The sequence below is a fragment of the Astyanax mexicanus genome, chromosome 23 (genome assembly GCF_023375975.1).
Source record: "Astyanax mexicanus isolate ESR-SI-001 chromosome 23, AstMex3_surface, whole genome shotgun sequence".
NCBI classification, from domain to species: Eukaryota; Metazoa; Chordata; class Actinopteri; order Characiformes; family Acestrorhamphidae; genus Astyanax; species Astyanax mexicanus.
Window position 1 is genome coordinate 22,130,782 of NC_064430.1, and position 23,907 is coordinate 22,154,688.

The 23,907-nt window shown below is 36.7% G+C and overlaps 1 protein-coding gene across 3 annotated transcripts in view; it reads left to right on the top strand.

Moving 5' to 3' along the window:
• rbm20 (RNA binding motif protein 20) overlaps positions 1 to 23,907 on the top strand; it is an 85,755-nt gene that overhangs the window by 39,568 nt on the left and 22,280 nt on the right. For all 3 annotated transcript variants that reach the window (XM_049471100.1, XM_022665369.2, XM_049471101.1), the window contains 4 exons: positions 14,623 to 15,643; positions 18,940 to 19,001; positions 19,499 to 19,596; positions 20,191 to 20,288. In XM_049471100.1, coding sequence (XP_049327057.1) covers positions 14,623 to 15,643; positions 18,940 to 19,001; positions 19,499 to 19,596; positions 20,191 to 20,288 — 1,279 coding nt within the window. The remainder of the gene's footprint in view (positions 1 to 14,622; positions 15,644 to 18,939; positions 19,002 to 19,498; positions 19,597 to 20,190; positions 20,289 to 23,907) is intronic.

Sequence of the window (23,907 nt, forward strand, 5' to 3'; positions counted from 1 at the left end):
AAATAAGAGTTATTCCACTTGAATTCAGTATTCAGGAGCTCTTCTTATTTTCTAATGTTAATGCCATGTATGATTTCTGGATAATAAATATGTAGTGTACTTAATATAGCTATACATATTAAAATATTTAAGGTTATTAAAGTCCTGTAGAAACTAAACAGTAAGTAATAAAAAGTAAGAATATTACTGAAGGATATTATGAATATATTGGTATACTGTATATTAGTATTTGACTAAATAATAAATGTTTAGTGGATTTTAAGCTAAATACCTGGATAAATATGTAAATGTACTCACTTCTAATGAACAATTAATGCCACCCCTTATAATTTTAATGTTGTTAAAAGGCTTGTGATTGCCAAATACATTTTAATCCCCAAACTGAGTGCAGTTATATGAACTAGTGGTGGAGATGGGCAGTGCTTTAAAGGAAAAACTTTGGGACGTTCAAAAGGTCATAATCTATTGATTTGGTTTTAGCAGTGATAAATAAACATGATTATTTATCATTAAAAATATGGTTATTGGCAGAATATATATTTATTATTTAATCACCATATTTTCTGTAGTGATCTAACTTAAAGGACCATATTTTAGTGATCTATAGGAGAGCCGTCAACAGTGTGTTAGTGGTTTTTTTTTTGCTATCGTAACGACAGGAAAAGTACGCCTTTTTCATCTTGAAACACGCAAAAAAACATGTACTTATTTTTCTAACTGAATTCTAAATATTTAGTTTATTAATAAGTAGTTATTACTGCAGCAAAATAAAAACATTACATTTTATTTATTGTAAATATAAGTTTCCTACATTCAGTAAAAAGTTAGTTTTAAACGTGTACAAATATAAAACACTATGACACGCCTCTTATCTAGATTTATTATAATATACTGTAAAAGAGTCGCTGCATTTGAGGAAGATGTCGTTCTTTTAAACATGGCTAAAGCTAAACGCTTAATAATGTGAGAATGCAGTAAAAACCATGTGGGTAATTTATTATTTTATCATATTTAGACTTGTGCGAGTGGGCGCATGCACGACATACAGTTCTATATATTTCTCTGTGTGAGAAGCAGCTGCTGCAGAACCAGAACCGGAACCACGCCGCGTGTTTTCCAGCCGCTGCGTATAATTCACAGTGCTGATGTTAGCAGCGCGCTTAAAGTAGCGGGAGAAACGAGCAACATGAAACCGTATCATAACAACACAGAATAATTACACATATCAGTAATTTTATACTTAATGCGTTACTGCATTATGTAATTTTATAATAAGTTATCAGGTAGATGAACTGAACGACTTTTTAAAAAACTTAAATGTTAAATATTTAAATACGGTTGATCAAATAAACCAGTATTATAGTGAGTATTAATGTCCAAAAATTACTATAGAAGGCTCTACAAATATAGAATTAAAGCAAATATTGCTTGATAAATTATAAAATTATTAATTATACAATTATTTTGTATTTTTTGTAAATATAATTGTGTTAGAGTTTTTTAACAAAGATAAAAACAGTATTAAATGAGTAGGTGTAAGTTGATATATTTAGTTGTGAAATATTAAAGTCTGGATCAGGGTTTCTGGATCAGGATTTAAACGCAGTGATTATCTGGAGTCTAATGGGGATTTAATGGCCGTTTCAGATCAGGAATTAAAAACAGCGCAGCAGGAACTTTTATAAACAGTTCAGTTTAACATTGGTCTGATTTCACACATTCTAACAGAGCAAATCTACTGATGGTGAAAAAGTTTAGGAATTAAGAAAATTAATTTAATTAAATCGAATTGAATTATACAAAAATACATATATGTATTTCTTTATAATATATTTGATATTTTCTTATATTATTCTTATTTTTATAGTTTTTCATGTCTTATTTTGTTGATTTCTTTGTTGCCCCTAACCTCGGTAACAACCAATCAAATCAGATCTTTGAATCGATTCGTGCATATTAATCACCAACATTAAGAACATGTTTAACTTCTGTCCACTTTGATAAAATAAAAAAAAGATGTGTTCAGAAAAAAAGCTATTTCATTATTTTACTGCATTATAGCTTAAAATCCTTATAAATGTCTGTGTTTATTTTACTAAGCAGTGTAAAGCCAATGTTATATTCAGTAATTATGTATTAATGTGTTTTTAATCTCTGTCAAGTTGTTTTTATGTGTAAATATTTCAGGGGTGTATAAATTGCTATGAGAGAGAGGAGCAGTAGAAACACTGCAGTAAAATCAGCCTCTAAAATAATCTGTTTAAAATTTAAAATTACTCAAAATATCCACAGCAAGATTGAAAGTAATTAACTAATTTACTAAAATTATAAACTAAACTAAACTAAACGTAACTAAACTAAAAGATCTATAATAGACCATTTTTTAAAGTGTTTTTCTCCATTAATGATACGCTGTAAAATTTAATTGATTTTATAAGATATAGGAAAAAGTTACAGTAATTAACAGTATTTACAACAAAATCTATAGACTAATTATTAACTAACACTAGTTAATCCATTATTAATCTTTACACATTCAGTATTAATTAACAGGATTTACTAACTAATAATTGATTTTAAATAATAAATAATTTTATTAAAAAAATATGATTTGTTATTTTATTTACTATTCTGTTTATTGTTGATGTAAAAGTTGGGTTTGTGCTGCTGTGTGTTCATGTGTGTAAGTGGGGGTGTACGCTCGGCACGCCCATGTTACCGAGATAGTGATGAACGTCTGACTGTTGGCGTCTGTCTAGGTTGTATTCAGTCAGTGGAGCTCCTGTGTTTTCTGTTACCAAGATAAACAAGCAAAACTCCAGAAATGTACCTGAACACACCTCATTTTCAGACCACCACGCCCATCAATGTAGATATATTCAGAATTAAGAATATTTATATGTGTATCTAAAGTAAGTAACTATTTTTTTTTGACTCACTAAAACGGCACTTCTATCTAGAAAATAAGCAGCGTGTTTATGGTACTTTATTTTCTAGAATCAGGACACACACAGATGGAAACATGCAGAGAGCATGAGATATAACAGTACGGTCATTTTTAATATCTTGTAAAGATGGTGTAGAATATATAAAGATATTTCTGATATATTGTATATATATATATTATACTTCAGAATGCGGCGGTTATGAGGTTTTTCTCTCTCTGCTGGTTTTCCGTACAGAGCTGGACTCTGATTGGTCAAGCTCTGAGTTTCTGAGAGCTGCATTCCGCTGTAATTCCTGTTTTTTTGGCGCTGCAGAAACAGGAGCTGCAGATTCTGCGGCTTTAATGAGCATAACTGTTCTACATGTTCTCCACCATACCTTCAGCAGTGTGCTCCAATTTACTGAGGGCTTTTATTCATCAGGATCATAAAAAACAATTCACTGTTTCAAGATAAGAGTACAGCCTTTTATCTCCTCTAGCCAAAAAGTGTGTAATTTTAGGTATATATGTCTGTATATATACAGTATCAAAACTATGTTTTCCTTTATTTATTTTCCCTCCATAGGAAATGAATAGTGAAGTGATATATCAGATTTTGAAGGAACACATAAGGAATCATGTAGTAACTTAAAAACAGTGTTAAACAAACTGAAATACTCTGTGAAGTATTTAGATGCTCTTATTTGAGGAGCTGTTTGTTAACTTGTGGTGTCTGAGGCTGATCATCTAAACAAGAGGAGCTTCTTCGAAGAATATAAAACATATTAAATATAGAACATATTCTGGTTTGTTTAACTTTTTTTTGTTTAATAAATAATGACATTAGTTTTTCTTGATAGTTTGGATTAATCTTAGAATTAATCTACATTTAAAATAATGAAAAAACACTGAAACTTTTGACTGGTTCATCTCTCTAAGACTGGGCTTTTAATGTAGAGTATTTAAATATAAACTCTAAGTGTTGTCAGCTTTAGAAAATGGCAAAATTAAATAGATATTAGAAATGTATATTAGGGGTGTCAATAGCTTAAACAATTAATCGTGATATTTACAGCAATATTCTGTGATTAATCAGATTAAAATTGTGACTTTTTTTATCTGGTATTTCTCTGTATTATAGTGCGGGACAGTAATAATATTGCAATGTGGTTTAGGTCTGGCAGACTAGATGCTTTTGTTTTACTGTATTATAATATCTCAGGGTTGCTTTGATTATTATTTTTTTTTATTAGAATTATTTAATGTGCTGAATTACTCATTTTTACTGATAGTGTAGCTCCATATTCCACATTTAACAATTTGCTAAGAGGATAAGTGCCAGCAGCTGTGTGTGAGTGTGTTTGAAAAGTGTGTAAGTGTGTAAGTGTGAGAGAGTGTGAGACTAAATGTCAGAATAAATGAACAGTAATCTATCTTATACTCTCTGCAGTAGCGATGCTGTGTTAAATTGCATTTGCAGGCTCTGTAAACTTTATCATGTGATTAATTTGCGTGAAACATGTTAAAGTTTTGCTGTGCGTCTATCTGCAAAACAGAAAAACCTTCTTAACTTTCTGTGGAAGTCAAAAGTATGTAAAAAGTGTTTATTTCAGGTAATTTAGGAGAATTTCTATTGGTTCATTCTTAAAAAAAATACACAGTGTAAGAGACAGTTTATCTGTTTAAATTATATATTAAACTAAAAATCCACACAAATGGAGATACTTATTTTTCATTGGACAGCGATGATATACTTATCATATACTTATACATACTTATGTATATTTATACATTATGTGTTCTATATATATAACGTAACATTGTATATTATTTAATTTGGAACTGTGTCAGAATGTCATGACTTTCTGGCTGCTGTGGAGATAAGAGTTTTTAGCTTGTTCACACGTTTTGCTGACCACTTCTGACATTTCATCACACTCATCATGTGCTGGTAAAGCAGCCTGCTGGAGTCACTCACACACACACACACACACACTCTCGCTCGCGCGGGTGCAGCAGTAGATGAGTGTGAGCAGCAGTGGGCGGAGGTCAGAGTAAAAAACTGCAGCAGGAAAAGAGAGAAAAGCCGTGGAGCTGCTGAACGTCCTCCACTCAGGTCAGTCCTTACTGAGTTTAGAGCTTCATACATAGCTCTGTGTGTGTGTGTGTGTATGTGTGTGTGTGTGTGTGGAGGTGTCGAGCTTAACACACTCTAAAACCTTGCTTCCCTTTCTGATCTCAGACTCCAGCGGCTAATTCATCAGTTCCTACAGCAGAGTCCTCACAACTCAGGCTATTTGTGTAAGAGTGTGTGTGTGTAAGTGTGTGTGTTTGTGTGTGAGTGTGCGAGTGGGTGGGCTGGATTTTAAGGTTTTATGTTACTGTTTCCACTAAACATTTTCTTTAAGATACATTTCAGATTTTCTTTCTTCCATATTTTCACTCTTTTTTATTTGATTTGCTTATTTTTTTAAATTTTTTAAGACATCCTAAACTGATAAAATTAATTTTAGTATATAAGGGGTTTTACATTATATATGTATATTATTATAAACATTTATTACAACTTGTACGTTTGCTTTTTGTGCATCTGGCATCCTTTCAGCCTTGTATCTTTTAGTTTAGTTCATTTAGTTTACATGGTTTATTTTAGAAATATACTCAAAACCTATATTTTAATTCCTCTGACTCTGGAGTTGTTTTACTAGTTTTACTGATAAATAAGATTGTTTTAGATGTTTATTCATCTTTACAGATCTAAACTCTGTACTTCATTACAAATGAAAATGTCAGAATCATTGCAGCGTGGTATTCTGCCAGCAGCAGGTGGGCATTAAAAAATTATGTGTAGAGCGTAAATATATTTGCACAGTGTTTATCATGTGTCTCTGCAGATCGAGTATCCCAACCCTAAATCATACCACTCACACCAACATGAAGACTTAACTAGTTAAACACCACGTTCTTAGAGCACTTTCACACTTTATATACATGTTTATTTTACTGTATGTTTATAGACTGTGTGCCATTTCATATCACATGATAATAATGTTTTCATTTTTGAAAGACTAAAAAAAAATTGAGGTAATACTTTAAACAGAACATATGAGAGTAATAAACATTTTAAATGGTTTAGTAATGTCTCAACTAATTATTAACACTAGTTACAGAATTTTATTACTTAAAATGTTGTAAATAATAATTTGGGAACTAAAAAATGAGTTGAGAGAATCTGCTGTAATTACTGTTAATTATTGTATACTGATTTAAAGTGTTACTAAAATCCGCATTCTGGTATTATATGTATTCTGTATTTGAAAAGCAGTTTAGTTAGTATTTGTTTAATATTTACTTTAAGGGGATTGTTTATATAATTGTTTATGTTTGCAGCTGTAGTTCAAATTCTGATTCACATTCTGAAAAAAGGATAAAAGAGGAAAAATGGACATACAAGGCATTTATGTGACACTACCTGTGTGTGTGTTTGTGTGTGTGTGTGTGTGTGTAAGAGCAGTTCTGATGGTCTTCTTACACCATATCTTTACCACATGTGTAAATATAACAGTGGCTCGTTTTTTAAAATATAATGTATAATGTACAACAAATATATATATATATATATATAAATATATATATATATATATATATATATATATATATATATATATATATATATATATATATATAATTTACTCATAATATATATATATACTAATAATAATTCATTCTAATTACTTTAATAAATACTAATTATACTATATGTTTATACCATATATACGATATACTAATATACTAACTATATTAGTAATAATAACCAACTAAAACTAATAAAAATAATACAGCTCTATAAAAAAATGAGAGACCCTTAAAAATGTTGAGTTTCTTTGATTTTACCAAATTAAAATGGAATATAATCAAGAGAAAGATGGATGATCACAAGCCATCAAACCAAACTGAGCTGCTTGATTTTTTGCACCAGGAGTAAAGCAGCATAAAGTTATCCAAAAGCAGTGTGTAAGACTGGTGGAGGAGAACATGATGCCAAGATACATGAAAAAAACTGTGATTAAAAACCAGGATTATTCCACCAAATATTTATTTCTGAACTCTTAAAACTTTATGAATATGAACTTGTTTTTTGTATTATTTGAGGACTGAAAGCTCGGCATCTTTTTTGTTATTTCAGACATTTCTCATTTTCTGTAAATAAATGCTCTAAATGAGAATATATATTTTTTTGGAATTTGGGAGAAATGTTGTCTGTAGTTTATAGAATAAAACAACAATGTTCATTTTACTCAAACATAAACCTATAAATAGCAAAATCAGAGAAACGGATTCAGAAACGAAAGTGCTCTCTTCATTTTTTACAGAGCTGTAAATATAAAAGTGAATCAGGGTGGTGGAGTTAGTGCATTAGAGTAAATAGCACTAACACTGGTGGTGAGCAGAGGTCAGATAAATGGTGAGCCGGACCGGACGTGGGGTAATAAAGACTGGATCGTAGAGTGTTCTGATGAATCCAGAGGAGCGGCTGGGTGAAATAGTGATATGGTGAAAGTGTGTGTTCTGATGGTGAAAGTGTGAGAGGGAGCGGTTAGTGTGATCTGATGGTGAAAGTGTGAGAGGGTGGTGAGTGTGATCTGATGGTGAAAGTGTGAGAGGGTAGTGATTGTGATCTGATGGTGAAAGTGTGAGAGGACGGTGAGTATGATCTGATGGTGAAAGTGTGAGAGGACGGTGAGTATGATCTGATGGTGAAAGTGTGAGAGGACGGTGAGTGTGATCTGATGGTGAAAGTGTGAGAGGACGGTGAGTGTGATCTGATGGTGAAAGTGTGAGAGGGTAGTGATTGTGATCTGATGGTGAAAGTGTGAGAGGGCGGTGAGTGTGATCTAATGGTGAAAGTGTGAGAGGGTAGTGATTGTGATCTGATGGTGAAAGTGTGAGAGGGCGGTGAGTGTGATCTGATGGTGAAAGTGTGAGAGGACGGTGAGTGTGATCTGATGGTGAAAGTGTGAGAGGGCGGTGATTGTGATCTGATGGTGAAAGTGTGAGAGGGCGGTGAGTGTGATCTGATGGTGAAAGTGTGAGAGGGCGGTGAGTGTGATCTGATGGTGAAAGTGTGAGAGGGCGGTGAGTGTGATCTGATGGTGAAAGTGTGAGAGGACGGTGAGTGTGATCTGATGGTGAAAGTGTGAGAGGACGGTGAGTGTGATCTGATGGTGAAAGTGTGAGAGGACGGTGAGTGTGATCTAATGGTGAAAGTGTGAGAAGGCAGTGAGTGTGATCTAATGGTGAAAGTGTGAGAGGGTAGTGATTGTGATCTGATGGTGAAAGTGTGAGAGGGCGGTGAGTGTGATCTGATGGTGAAAGTGTGAGAGGGCGGTGAGTGTGATCTGATGGTGAAAGTGTGAGAGGGCGGTGAGTGTGATCTGATGGTGAAAGTGTGAGAGGACGGTGAGTGTGATCTGATGGTGAAAGTGTGAGAGGACGGTGAGTGTGATCTGATGGTGAAAGTGTGAGAGGACGGTGAGTGTGATCTAATGGTGAAAGTGTGAGAAGGCAGTGAGTGTGATCTGATGGTGAAAGTGTGAGAGGGCGGTGAGTGTGATCTGATGATGAAAGGATCATTTGTCTGTTAGGGACGCGCTGAGAGAGATCAGCTTGTTTATCTCCGTCTCTTTTCACCACTGAGAGATAAATGTCCCTCAAACGTCCCCGTCTTCAATTAGGAGACGTTTTATGTCCTGAGGTGATAAAGTTCATGTATGTGAATATATTATTTATTGCACTAAAAAAATCTTTATGTTTCCATTATATTTTAAAAATCTATTTTCTGCTACATTAACTCAGATTTTCAGTCTTATATGCACTAAATTAATTATAAAACCTATCAGTTCATTACAAAATCACAATGTTTGTTTTTATAATAAACAAGACAAATTATTAATAATGTATTATTTATTATTTACATTATTATCTACATTCATATCTATTCTGCATATATTTAAACAGTAAGTCACCATCCTCTACATTAGCATTATTACATCATTACCACAACAGCCTGTGATGAAAAAATGATCATTATTATTACTGATACTGCTAATGCTAATATCATTAACAACACAATAGTGTCCGACAGACACCACAGTGTGTTATTATCACTGTGACTGGGGATAATAACAGATTTAACAGGTTTCCAGTTCCATCATCATCTTTTTTTCACCTGTTTATAAATAAAAGTTAAATTAAAGTTAAAATTCATAGAATTCATTATTTTAAGCTGCTATGGCCTTAGAGCTTAGAACGAGAGAATATGGAAAATAAGGAAAGTGCAAAACAGTAAAAATAAAAAAATAAAAAAAAAGATTCTACAGGTCAGTATTGGACATTTTTAAGTTCTTATTTTAAGACAAGTAAAAACACGATGTTGATATAGTTTATATAAATCAGTCTATAGTAGGACTACATTTATTTTTATAAGAAGTAAGATTTGTGACACATTTCACAAATAATGTGCAAAAAAGTCTGTAATAACGTAATTTTATTTAACTTTTACTTTAGGATGTTAGTTTTCAGTAACGGTGTGCTTTACAGGGTTGGAGTTGGTTAGCCGCAATGCTAACAGCTGAAAGATACGAGCTGTACAGGACTAGGATAGTAATGTTAGCTGAGGTAACTTAGCATTAGCATTTGTTTGTTTACTGGATGACTGTCTGGCTTTCAGGCACTGGTATCTCTCATTTCAGATTAAAAGCCCTCTGCAAAATAATGGAACTGCAGCTTTTATGGCATTTAACACATACATCCTTAAAATATCTATATTTCAAAATGTGTTTTTTAAAAATATCTTTATGTTTTTCAGTGTTATCAGAGCACTTTTTCTCCTCCAGCTGAACAGAATCACTCTCAGGCAGCAGCAGATCCTCACAGCGCTGCTATAAATACGATCAGCGTTGAACACTGGCAATACACTGATTTTACTTAAAATACTGAAAATATTTGAAACCCTGCTACAAATATCTGGAGAGATTTGACACCTGTACGTACAGTGCAAGAGCAGCAGCGTGAGAGCATTAGCGCGAGAGCAGGAGCGCGAGAGCTGTGTAGAGACCATATTAGCGCTGAACTCTGATCCGGGCTGTGCGATGTCTCACTGTGGTATTTTAGGCTCATTAGTGGGTCAGGCCGCATGTTGTACAGGAATAATCATACTCCCATTAGAGTGAAGTATGGAGGACAATAGTGTACATCACACAATACAGGGTACATCATATACATCACACTGACCAGACCTGTATAAAGTACTACTAGAGACTGGAGTACCGGAGTAAAAGTGCTTTTTAAAAAAGTGACTGGAGTAGAAATTGAAGTTCTTTTTTAACTTATTAAACATTTTTTGTACTTAAGTACTGCAATAATTGTAAGATGTAGTAGTGAAGAACTACTTAAAGTAATAATAATAATAATAAACTTTATTTATATAGCACCTTTCATACCTTAAAATGCAGCTCAAAGTGCAGTACATACAGAGAGTAAATCAGAATCAATAAAAAGGAAAAATGGAAAAGGAAAAAAACAGTAAGAGTCAAATACATTAAAATAAGACTTAATAGAAAATAAAATAACATAGACTAATACAAATTGTAAAACTGTTAAAAGGGCAAATTAACTGATAATAATATCAGGTGAAATTACAAAAGGTTGTGACTATGATATATTAAAATAAATCAATTAAAACAAAAAGTAACAAAAAAATGTATTTTTTATATACTTATAAGTAAAAGTACTGTACTGTGTTATGTAGTTATTACAGTAAGTTATTACCAGTCCTCTTATAATGTTTAAAATGTTTGGTACGGTAACTGGAAAAAGAGGTACAGGAAGACGTCTGGCTGACCCACATGGTTGGTGGTGTTGATGGGTGCTGTGCTGGTGGTCCTGTAGGTTCTGACGGCTGTAGAACAGGGTAAAGGTGAACACTGATGAGGAGGAGAGACAGACGGACAACAGCAGGGTTTAAACATAGAAATCCACTGATCTTAAAACCACACTGACACTAACGTACAGTTACCAACAACACAGATCAACCAATCACACTCAACTCACAGTCAAACTTACAGCCAATCAGGAGACAACAGCACAAGAACAGCACCAGAACATCACCAGAACAGCCCAAAACAGCACAAGAACAGCACCAGAACAGCCCAAAACAGCACCAGAACAGCCCAAAAAAGGCACCAGGACAGCACCAAAACAGCACCAGAACAGCACCAAAATAGCCCAGAACAGCACCAGAAGAGCCCAGAACAGCACCAGAACAGCACCAGACCAGCCCAGAACAGCACCAGAACAGCACCAAAACAGCACCAGAACAGCCCAGAACAGCACCAGAACAGCACCAAAACAGCACCAGAACAGCCCAAAACAGCACCAGAACAGCACCAGAACAGCCCAGAACAGCAACAGAGCAGCCCAAAACAGCACCAGAACAGCCAAAAACAGCACCAGACCAGTCCAGAACAGCACCAGAACTGCCCAAAACAGCACCAGAACAGCACCAGACCAGCCCAAAACAGCACCAGACCAGCCCAGAACAGCCCAAAACAGCACCAGAACAGCACCAGACCAGCCAAGAACAGCCCAGAACAGCACCAGAACAGCCCAGAACAGCACCAGAACAGAACCAGAATGTTTTCACAGTTTCTTCTTTCCAGGCTTTAGAGCAGATATTAAAATATCCAGCATTATCTGAGTTCGCAGCCAAATAAGGTTTAAATTCCAGCTCCTGATTCACCGACATGTAAACCAAACTCGTTGGCACCGTCCCATCGTTCACACACTCGAGTAAGGTCATGCATAGTGCAACACTACACTGTGGCTTCAGCTCATGTGGACATGTGGAAGCATCTGTTTAGCACCCCGCACCAGTTTTTTTTTTTTACTAATTGGGACACCCCTGAATAAATTCTGATTAAACATGTATTAAATTGCTGTTATAATTGATTTGAAGTCATAATGCAGTGTTTCTGCTGATGTTAAGATAGTAAGGCAGGGAGTGTGGGAGAGAGCTGTTAGGAAGAGCTAAACAAACTAACAGGTTATGTTCATTTTACTCTATAACATCAATTAAGTGAAATAAAGTGTTCATAATCACTTATCCTGCTTGGTATCAATTTATTAGCTACCTCTTAATAAAATCTTCTGTTTAGCAGATAAAAGATTTCTAGGATATATATTGCTAGCATAATAGCATTAGCTAAGCTAACTTAGTCTCAGCATTTGTTTGTTTACCAAAAGACTGGCTGCATTTTGGCTGCGAATATTTTAAACATAGTGACACATGACATGAGAAGCACTACTGAAGCTCTCCTGAGGTAAATGTGTGACTACAATTACACTGCTAAGGTAGTTATCTAGGTAAGTGTGTGACAAGAGTAGCACTGCTAAAGTAAATTCATGGTTAGAATTGCACTACTGAGCTAAAAAAAAAATATTGTGCTTTGTTGTTGGTTTGTCTGCTGGGAGGTTAAAATGTAAGAAACAAAATGCAATTAGGCTATTTTTAATTGGGTAATGTTTTTAATTGGTTAAAAAAGGTCAAAACTAATGAAAACCTGTGATTACAGTGTTGTAATGTAGATTTTATCGATTTTGATTGGTTTTGTTTGACTGTGCTGTAGTATTTAAAGGTGTTTGCTGTGGTTGCTGTGGTATCCCTGGTGGTTGCTATGCAATAGCCTAGTTATCTCTGGATGGAGCTGCAGTGCTGCGAGCTGTTGTGTGGTATTTCAGGGGATGCTATTAAAGCTGCACAATATATTATTTGAGCATTGTGTTCACAGTGTGTGCATAAATATTATTCACATCGCAGGATGAGCAATGTCACGCAAAGCAAATTAATTCATAGACATCACGCCGAATGATGCATAAAACAAATGGAAAATATAAACTGTTCTTATTTGCCATGAAATGTCTACCAGAGGGGGCTTATATGAGCACTTTATACTTGATTTCACTATTTTTTTTATATACAGAGTGCATTATCACTTAAAATCATTACATGTTGGAGAAATCTGGTGTAAATTACAGTAAAGTATGAAATTGCAATATTTATAGCAGAACAACAGTTGCTATGGTGTTGCTAGGTGGTCATTAAGGTGTTAATTAGTGTGTGCAAAAGCAGCGAGGTGGTTGCTGTGGTATTTCATGTGTTAGCTATGATACTACTAATTTGCTGGGCAGTTGCTTATGTTCACACCCCATTCATACAGTATAAGAAAAAATAGTTAACATTTCCATCATCACTATACGAAAACTGTGTTCTCAATCAAAAAGAAAATCTTCACAGTCAGAACAAACAGTCTGGAGCTGAAACGGTGTCGATATTTCAGAGACTGCAGGATGAATTAGCTGTAAAACATATATATGAAGTGTCAGACTGAGGGTATTATTTGTTTACTTGCAGAGGTCAGTCAGGGTTTATGATATTTTGAAATAATCCTGTATGAAATCTAGCTGTCTGTAAATCTCAGTGAGGACTGCTCCTGCAGCGAGGTGTCATTGATAGATTACAATTAGTGCAACCCAGTATGAATTCCCAGAGTGTCCTTTCACATGCCTGCTCCTCACGCCCACCGAGACTTCTGAACTGCCCTGTATCCGTTATCACTCAGGACACTGACGGATCGCCTTCAGCGCGTCTGAAAGAGCTCGTCATTTTACATTTAAAGACCCTTAATCTCCCTCAGTAAAGCTGTTCTTTGTAAACTACATACTAAATAAAAAATAAAGAACAGGAGCACCTCCAAAAAAACTGTTCTCATTTTCACCCCAGCGCTACAAACACTGAACTGCTGGGATCTTTCCGGACGCTTGGATCAGCGTGTTAATTTTACGATCTGGAAATGGTTCTACACGTCCATATCATAACCCCTGACACCTCCGACACCACAGCACCGAGGTGTTAATCCTCCTCAAAGATTCGGTTGCACAAATTCAGACCAGTCGGCTCCAATTCTGGTCCCTTATGGGATCACAAACACCTGGAACCGGTTACCAGTGCAGAGCTTTTACAGCTGGATTGAAATCAAAACCAATTTCAGCTGGAAATCTGAAACAAATCAAATCTTACAGTCTGAACACCTCTGTTACCAACAGACTCAAAATCAAAATCTCTCAAATATGAAGTAATAAAACTTTGTTCCTCCTCTTGTCCACATGGTGTGTGAATAATAATAATTCAGTATTTATTTTCTTTACTTAACCATATGATATGTGTTTGTGCCGTCAGAGTGTAGTGCACATGTGAAGAGACTGGAGGACAGCATCAGGGCTGCGTGGTTCTGTGCATGCTTTGATTGATAGCAGCGTGTGGTATAAATTTAGCCAGCATGTGAACACATTAATCAGCAGGAGAGGAACAGGCCACCCTGGCAAATGGGGACACAGGCCGGAGTGGCGGTGGTCGTCTTCTCAAAGATCACACTTGTAGATTGGTTTCACGAAGCCGGAATGTCTTTTAAAATATTCCACTATATAACATCTATATAAGTCAGCCTATATACATTTATAAAATATCCTGCCCTCAGAAGAGTGATGGCCCAGTTAAAGTGTAAAGTGTGTGCTGTTACCTGCAGGATTTTGCAGGTAATGGACAGGAAATTGACTCTGAGCTCTTTGTCTCTTTGCAGCTCCACTCCAGGAGATAAGCTTGATAAGAAGGTGGTGCCTGTTGGGGGAGTCCTCGGTGGGGGTGGTCAGAACCTGTTGCTGAGCCCAGCGAGTCTCCAGCTGGCCCAGCTTCAGGCCCAGCTCACCCTGCACCGCCTCAAACTCGCCCAGACCAGCAACACCGCCGCCGCCGCCACCGTCCTCAACCAGGTCCTCTCCAATGTGGCCATGTCGCAGCCGCTCTTCAACCAGCTGAGGGGCTCCAACATTGGCCAGGCTCATGGAAGAGGCTTCCCTCCTGCACCCATCTCCTTCCCCCCTCCCGCCCCCACCCTGGGAACGCTGGTTCATCACGCTGGGATCAGGTTGAACCACTATGGAGGAGTTGGGAATACGAACCAGAACTCCAGTCAGCACGGAGAGTTCGGGAAAAAGGTCAACGCCTTTCAGACAGACACGGACCGGCGGATACAGTTTGGCTTTTTGGGAGGGACTGTGGTCGGACCCAGTAAATCGGGAAACGCTGGACAGTATGGAGCTGGTTCTGCTGGCGTACCGACCAAGAACAACACCCAGAACCACTACCAGAGAGACTTCTACCCCTCCGAGGGGCAGCAGGGGGTGTTTGTTGGAGGTGATCAGAGCCAGGACTCCAACCAAAAAGAGCCGTGGAAAAACACAGGAAGCTTCCCCATCTCAGGAAAACAACTGGACATGAACACGGGGGCCGGGAGCGGGACCTGGGGCCCAGCTCCTCAGGGCTTCTCTGGTCCACGAGCAGAACTCTACAACCCAGAGGAACCCACCGGGGAACCCAGGTTCAGCCCGGGTGGAGGTCTGGGGTTCGGGATAACCAGGGGGCAGCAGCAGCAGCAGCAGCAGCAGCAGGGGTTTGCTGGATATCAGCAGCAGCAGCAGAAGGGTGAAGAGGGGATGGGTTTGACCCTACAGGCCCACCAGCTCAACGACTATCACGGGGTCACACCATCACACCTACCACATCAGTGCACCATCTGTGAGAAGAAGGTTTACAACCTGAAGGTGAGAAAAACCAACTATAGATTCTCTTCTTTTATCATCAGAGTGAAGAAGCTTGATGATCCTGTTTAACCTTTTTACATTAGCATTTACCTTCATTTACTGCATTAACCCTTTCTTTTAAAATGTCACATTTACTACTATAGACCAATTACAAGCAAATTAAACCAAAGCAGATTTAGGATGTGATTTTTTAGGTGCAGAATCAGAAGTCATTTCTGAGGTGTTTTCTCTGAGTAACCAATGTGCACTAAGTGGAATCGACTACAATACCTTAGAATTTCTGCATAAACAGGAAATTTGAGCCCTAAAAGTAGATAAAAAGAACCCAGTTTAAAAAACGAGACCAAAATATTACACTTATTAATTTATTTTTTTTGGAAAATTATCCAATATTACATATATGTGAGTGGATAAAGTATGTGAAGCTCCAGGATTAGGAGTTAGTTTGAAGGTGGAATTAGAGTCAGATGTTTTAAATCAGTGACAATGATAATCAGGTGTGAGTGGGCGGAGCCTGTTTTATTTAAAGAACAGGGATCTATTAAAGTCTGCTTTTCACAAAACAATACACGTCTGTGTATGTTTGATTGTTACACTTCAAAAACATTCTGCAAATGGTCAGGAGAAAAAAAACAAGAAATCAATCGTTTTACAGTTTCACTAAATAAAAAATAAAATCTAATAACAAACAAACAAATGGAATAACAAAGCCACTGATATCTGATTGAACATTTCCTATCACCCTTTGACAAATGGTCACAAATAACAGAACCATTTAACATTTAATAATGTTTATTACAGTTTAAGTAAAGTAATTTATCAACAAAAATCTAAGACATTATTAAACATTACTAAATTTTAATGCTTAAGAATGCTGTAAATAATAATGATTTGAGACATTATTAATCATTACAAATGTTTTAACTAGTGTTAATCTGTGATCATTTGAGACATTCTGTCACGATTATTGTTAATTAATGTACCTTTATTTTAAAGTGTTACACTGGTTTTGTTCTCATTTTATAACTTTTAACTTTTTAACTTTTTTAAGAATTTAAGTGGAATTCTTGGAAAAATGTTGAATGTTTTCTGGGGACAGTAATAATCCTATCCATCAGGAAGTGATATTATAGCTGGATCTGTTGCTTATTTGACGTTGATTTGATGTTTTTAATCCTCATAAACTAACCTGTATAGAAACCAAAACAAGAAAATGATCCAGCCTGCTGCTGTTATTAAATTAACAGTAATATAGTCACTAACATCACTTAGAGCACAGTGATTACTCAGAAAAACCCCTTCAGAAATTACCTTTAGCTCTACAGCTAAAAATAAATGATTTTATAAATCTGTTTTAGTTTAAGTTTTAGTTTTGTGATTTGTCTGGATAAGTTAACATGTTTTTTTGAGTAAAGTTTATTTATTGTGAAAGGATTTGTTTTAACTGCAGAGTATTGAGGAATATGTAGGGTTTCTGTATGAGATTCTGGTCTAATAGGAGGTGTTGAGTGGTTGCCAGGTTGTGGATAGCTCCAGTAAAGCTGGTCTGCGGTTAGCAGCTCCGTTCACACCTGGTATTAACATGTGTCCTGGTAATCCGATCACAAGTGATTGCCAAAATGCGTAGGTGTTCACACCTGATATATTAATGAGTCTCCTGTGACGGTCAGTGATCAGATTTCTCACTTTGTTTCCGCTGGAGGAGGGGCTGATTTTCCGTACAGGGATTTCTCAGCTCAGATCCAGATAAGACGTGTAGTTCCACTTATAATTACCAAACTCTAAACTTTAAGTTGATGGATAAGAATCAACTTATCCATATACATTAATTATACATTGTTGTTTTATTCTATAAACTACAGACAACATTTCTCCCAAATTCCCCCCCAAAAAATTCTCATTTAGAGCATTTTTTTACAGAAAATGAGAAATGGCAAAAATAACAAGAAATATGCAGAGCTTTTAGACCTCAAATAGTGCAAAGAAAACAAGTTCATGTTCATAAAGTTTTAAGAGTATATTTGGTGGAATAATCCTGGTTTTTAATCACAGTTTTTAATCATGCATCTTGGCATCATGTTCTCCTCCACCAGTCTTACACACTGCTTTTGGATAACTTTATGCTGCTTCACTCCTGGTGCAAAAATTCAAGCAGTTCAGTTTGGTTTGATGGCTTGTGATCATCCGTCTTCCATCTTCAACCAAGGTTTTCAATTTGGTAAAATCAAAGAAACTCATCATTTTTAAGTGCTCTCTTATTGTTTTCCAGAGCTGTACAAATATCTATAACCCTCTGCGATTGTGGTTTGAGTGATCAGACTACAAGTAAGATAGATGGGCCCTATCTTACACCATCTTGTGTCCACATTGTGCTGAAAAGCCCAAGAGCATTGCGCCGTTAAAATAGCAATCTGCCCAAGTCAGAGGGCACCTGGCTCCTAAAGGGAATGATGAGCAAATGACACTCTGATATTTTGATGGTTTATTTTATGTTACGTCAAAAACACACCTGCGCTTCGAGCCGTGCAAGGTGTACTTTTCCTGTTGTTATGATAGCAAATAAACACTGATGCCCTATATCAAGCTGCACTGTGCACAATTTACACAATTCATATAAATGTCAGATCTAAACAGGTCAGACTATCAGCTATAACTATAATTTTACAGATGAGGAACGACTCATACAACAAGTTGTTGCTGCTCATGTGCGCTAATCTTTGACCTGCTATTGGTGGATGGATGAACCGTGACACAATCACTGTTCACAGAGATTCACCCATTCAGGAATTGAGACAGAGGATCTGAACAGTTTTTTATTTCACTGTATATTTCCTCTCAGAACTCCTGTCCTTAGATAAAGCTGAAAGTGAGTCAGGGCTCTGGTTCTGAGATGTTAAGTGAGGGCTCACGCCTGCAGCTGCCGGAGTAACAGAGCTGAGGTCATGCGGCGCATTTAATCACAGCACCTATTGTTCTCAGGTCTGTGTGAACCCCAGAGAGCAGCTGGGCTGTGGAGACTGGAGGCATGCGTTAGTGCGTTAGTGGTGGGGCATGCAGCAGTGCTGTAACTGTCCGCGGCTCACATGCAGCTCTGCGCCGGACGGGGGATCCTGCTCGTCCTCGCTGTGGCCGAGTGTGTGCTGGGTCTCTTTAACTGGCCCGACTCTGGAATCTTACACTCGGAAAGGAGGATCAGGGGAAGCTCAGTGTTGACTGACAGACTGTGTATGTGTGATTGTGTGTGTGTATGTGTGTATGGTGTGTGTGTGTATCGTGTGTGTGTGTCGTGTTTTTAGGACTGGGACCAGCACGTGAAGGGCAAGTTACATCTACAGAACCGCTCGCTCTACACCGAGGGGTGAGTATTGATGCTAAAATCTATCACATATATGTATACACATTTATATATATACAGTGTATTTACTGTAAATGAATTGATGTATTGATTGACTGATTGATTTGCAGCACATTATCTGGGGAGGGACAGTGGAGTGGACATGGATGAGACAGTGGGGTGAGACAGTGGGTTGAGACAGTGGATTGAGACAGTGGGTAGAGTCTAACAGTTGGTGACACATGGGTGGGGGGGGTGCTGTTATGGCCTTGGCTAATGTGGTGCAGATTGGGGACGTATGAAACTAAAGCTCCTATATGAAACTAAAGCACACGTAGTTAACATACTTTAACACTTTCATTAGCGGAGCAAATCTCCCTATTAAAAGTAGGCAGTATTTTATAGGAGCCTCGTGCTCCTTTTACAGAGGTAACGGCCTGAATCTGAGCCGGGTCATAGGATACAGCCGTCCAGGCTGCTGTGGGATTTAGAGTCTAAAAGCAGTGCTGTCTGTTTCTCAGCCCAGCGGCAGGAGCTCTGCACTTTCCAGCCTCGTCTGAAGGATGCCCCGGCTCAGCGCTGAGTAACAGCATGGCATACTCGTCCGCCGCCAGCCAAGGTAAGTCCAGCCCCGAGGTTTTCCCCGCCGCCACAGCGCTCTCCAGAGCGTGAGCAGGAACGGGAGCTATGTGGCGTGATTTTGAGACAAGGGTCTATTTTTAGGGGCTGCCGTTCTGGTGGCAGAGGGCGCGTGTGGACTGTGGGATCGCTCGGCGGACAACGTTTATTAATATCAGTGGCTGGGTTGTTTTCATAATGCCGGACACACCGACCTAGGAAACGATTTTTTAACATTTCAAAAGCCTTGAGCTCTCAGCTATAAATCACACTATGCTGGTGTCAAGAGCAGCGAGACAATCTGCGGAGCAGAGTTTCCATTAGGTAAGTGACAGCGAAGTGACTTTTACTGCCTTTTACTGATTGTTGAAGTCAAGTTCTCCCAAAGATCTCCAGACAGATCATGACACTTTTATTGCCTCTGCGACCAGAACTGAAGTCCAGCGTCGCACAGCTCAACAGTTCTACAGCTGAAGCTTCTGCCTTTAAAATACTAAAAATACTGTTTACCTCAAAACTCATTTTTCATTTTTGTTTTTTTAAAGTTTACTTTTCCTACTTTTTACATTAATGTTCTGTTTTTATTCATCCACAGATGTTTCAGCCGGAGGTACCTCTTATTTACCGGCGGCAACTATGAAGTCATTTCCTCTCTCGGGGGCGGGATTTACCTCACACCAACCAGCGGCTAAGGTCAGACATCGTTTCTTTTCTTATTCTGACGTCAGTTCCTATAGAGCGCATATTAGCGTAAAAAACTGAGTAAAACAAAAAAAAAAGTTTACGGGTTTACAGAGTGGCAGGTCAATAAAATATACAATACAGTAGTTTCGTTGGCCACTGTTGAGTTTTTATATTTAAAAAAATAGTTTAGATTTATACATTTGTAAACTGGTTTTATTTTAGAAACACTGCATTCTACAAACTTTCCCATTTTTATTAATCATACTCCCATTCATACGTTAAAAACAGATTTAAATGCACATTTAAATGCAGATAAATCTTAGCATTATTTATAGAAACATAAAGATTTAATTCTAATCAGACAATGCTTAGCATTAAGGTACTCAGATTAGATTGGACTAGATTGGATTGGTATTGACACAAACCTATCATTATGGTACTCAGATATGATTGGATAAATTTGAATTAGCCTCGACTTGTATTTCCTGATACTTGGTCCAAGTCTTAAGGTACTAAGATCAGATATGATTGGATCTGTATCAGCTGATACTTTGCCTTAAGGTACTCAGATTATATCAGATGAGAACAAATCACGTTGTTATTTGCCAATACAGTATGTAACATTAAGGTATTTCGATTAGATTGAAGTTGTATATTTTAATTTAGTATTATGACACTCGGGTTAGATTAGATTGGATCACACTGATTTGATTAGTAATTGGTTCTTGGTACACTGCTTTTGCTGTATTGTTGAAAAGTAAACCTACCACTGAAATTAGCACCAGTGTGCTATAGTTATACATTTATTTCTGCCTGTAAATCAGTCTAAATTAGCAACAAGTGCTATTTTTCTATTCCACACTATAGCCTTTGATGTATCTGTGAGGATCAACATTTCGTGCCGAGAGCTTTAGAAGCTGGCAAAGCTTCAGGTCTCTGGATATTTGGAACATTAACTCACACCTCTATATTCCTCCTCTGTGTTTATATCACTGGCACAGAGCCTGGATTGATCTGTGTTTATCAGTCTACTGTACTGCTTTACTGACGGACAAATTACCGTCCACTTATTACTGTGCTCTAATGTTAATTATACACAGATTTAACAGACTCATCACCTCAGTGCATGTTAGAGACACGTGGACTCACTTATTATTATAATTAACACACATCCACCAGTCCCAAGAGTTTTAATGTAGTAATTTAACCCTCCTGTTTTGTTCCGGGTCAATTTGACCTATTTTAAAGTTTGAAGATCTAGGAAAAATAGTTAAAAGTATTTTTTTGTATGAAACTTCTGCTTGCCTTAATTACTGTAATCAACATATAATATAAAAATGGTTCATCTCACATATTTGCAAACACTAAAACTAAATTGCAATGTTATGTTTCAATGTTATGTAAAAATAACATGTATTTTTTATGAAAAAGGAGTGAATTATCCTAATTGAAGCATTACCTGTTAGAGGTAAGGAACATCATTGCACTAAATATTGATAGAATAATTAGTAATGGAGTCAATAATGAAATATATTCACAGATTATTGGGATTTTTTTGGGTTTCAGACTTCATTATTTTGGATAATTAAACATGAACCGGTTCAAAATGACCCTGGAACACCATTACTGTTACTGACAAATAATATAATAGGAGGGTTATAATTGTAGAACTAGGTCTAATCTCAATGTTAAAATAAAATTAAATAAGCTCAGCAAAAAGAGTGAAGTATAGAGTGGAGTTACTGTAGGCTTGGACTGAACTGCAGTTGTCGTTCTGTTTCAGAGCTGGAATGGGATGGAATACTTTGGGACAACTGCACTTTCAGATTTTGTTCCCGATAAACAGATCTCGTTTCTCCTACAGTTTTCTGTAGGTTGTATGGGGTCTTTGTACAGATGATTTAATGACAGATTTGTCGAGTAGTAAGAACTCAAACCAGAAGAAAATTTATACTTTTTTCCCCCTTTGCATTAAAATAATTCTGTATTTATATTAAATATATCTATATCTGATTTAAGTCAACGTTATTATCATTATTATATATCATTATATCTTCCATAAAGATTTAGGAACCCCTGAACAAAAAAAACTTTGTTGATAAATATAAATATAAGTAAGCAACTACACTTAAAAAGTAGTAATCAGTAGTCTAATACAGAATATTTTATTACTTATTATCAATATCTATCAGTGTCTCATTAATCAGTTGTACACACAGTACTGTCTAACTTCTATCTATGTTTTTACGGTGTTTGGATGTGTGAAATACTGTATAATGTAAATAAACAACTGGTATTGCTAACAATGCTAACCTGGGACAGTGCTAATAATAATAGTGAGATATATTTTGCAGGATTCACCATAAAAAAGCAGTAAAAGAATGTCAAAAAGTTGATAAACAGTGAACTGTTTTTCATTCCCTGCTCTGATGTCCAAAATCAGTAATTAGGCTTTAATAATGTATTATAAAATATGTATAATTATTTTGTAAATGTAATGTCCCACATTTTCCACATTTAACATAATATTGGCTAATGTTAATGTTATTAGCTTTTTTTCCTTTGGTAAAGCCACATATAAGACTATGTTAACTTGCTGTGTAGCTGATGCTGATGATGTTAGCGTGCTGTGTAGCTAATGTTGATGCAATTGGCTCAATTTTCTAAGGTAAAGCCACAAATAAGAAGATGTTAGCTTGCTGGGTATCTATTGTTAGTGTCATTAGCTTATTTTTTGAGGTAAAATCTCAGATAAGATGTATTAGCTTGCTCTGTAGCTAATGTTAATGTTATTAGCTTCATTTTCTGAGGTAAAGTCTCAGATAAAATGATGTTAGCTTGCTGGGTAGCTAATGTTGATGTCATTAGCTTCATTTTGTGAGGTATAAGTTAGTCTCAGATAAGATGTATTAGCTTGCTGGGTAGACATTGTTGATGTTATTAGCTTAATTTTCTTAGGTAAAGCCACATATAAGATTATGTTAGCATGCTGGATAGATATTGTTGATGTTATTAGCACCATTTTCTGAGGTAAAGTCAAAGATAAGATGATGTTAGTGTGCTGATTAGCTAATGTTGATGCTGTTAGCTCCATTTTCTGAGGTGAAGTCACAGATAAGATGATGTTAGCTTGCTGAGTAGATATTGTTGATGTCATTAGCTTAATTTTCTGAGGCAAAATCTCAGATAAAATGTATTAGCTTGCTGTGTAGCTAATGCTAATGTTTGTAGCTTCATTGTCTGAGGTAAAATTTCATATAAGATGATAATATTATGCTGATTTCACATAGCTGATGTTATTAGCTCTACTTCCTCTGATAATGTTACAGAATATATATGTTTTAGCTCATTTTTTAGCGTACAGTATGGCAGGTGCAGCACAGGCTCAGAGACGTGGTTCTGGGTAAAGGAACAGGTGCTGAAGGACCTTTACCCAGCATTCTGTTCTACCCAGTAGGCAAAACTTCTGAAGCTGTAGAGAAACTCAAAACACACATCCCCCAAACCACCTGCTACAGTCTTCATGTTACGCTCGGGGTTTTTGTGCACCATAATCAATATCTGAGTCTGGATTGTTGGGCAGAAGGTGACGACAGGATAAGATGTTGTTGTGCGTGACTGTGTACAT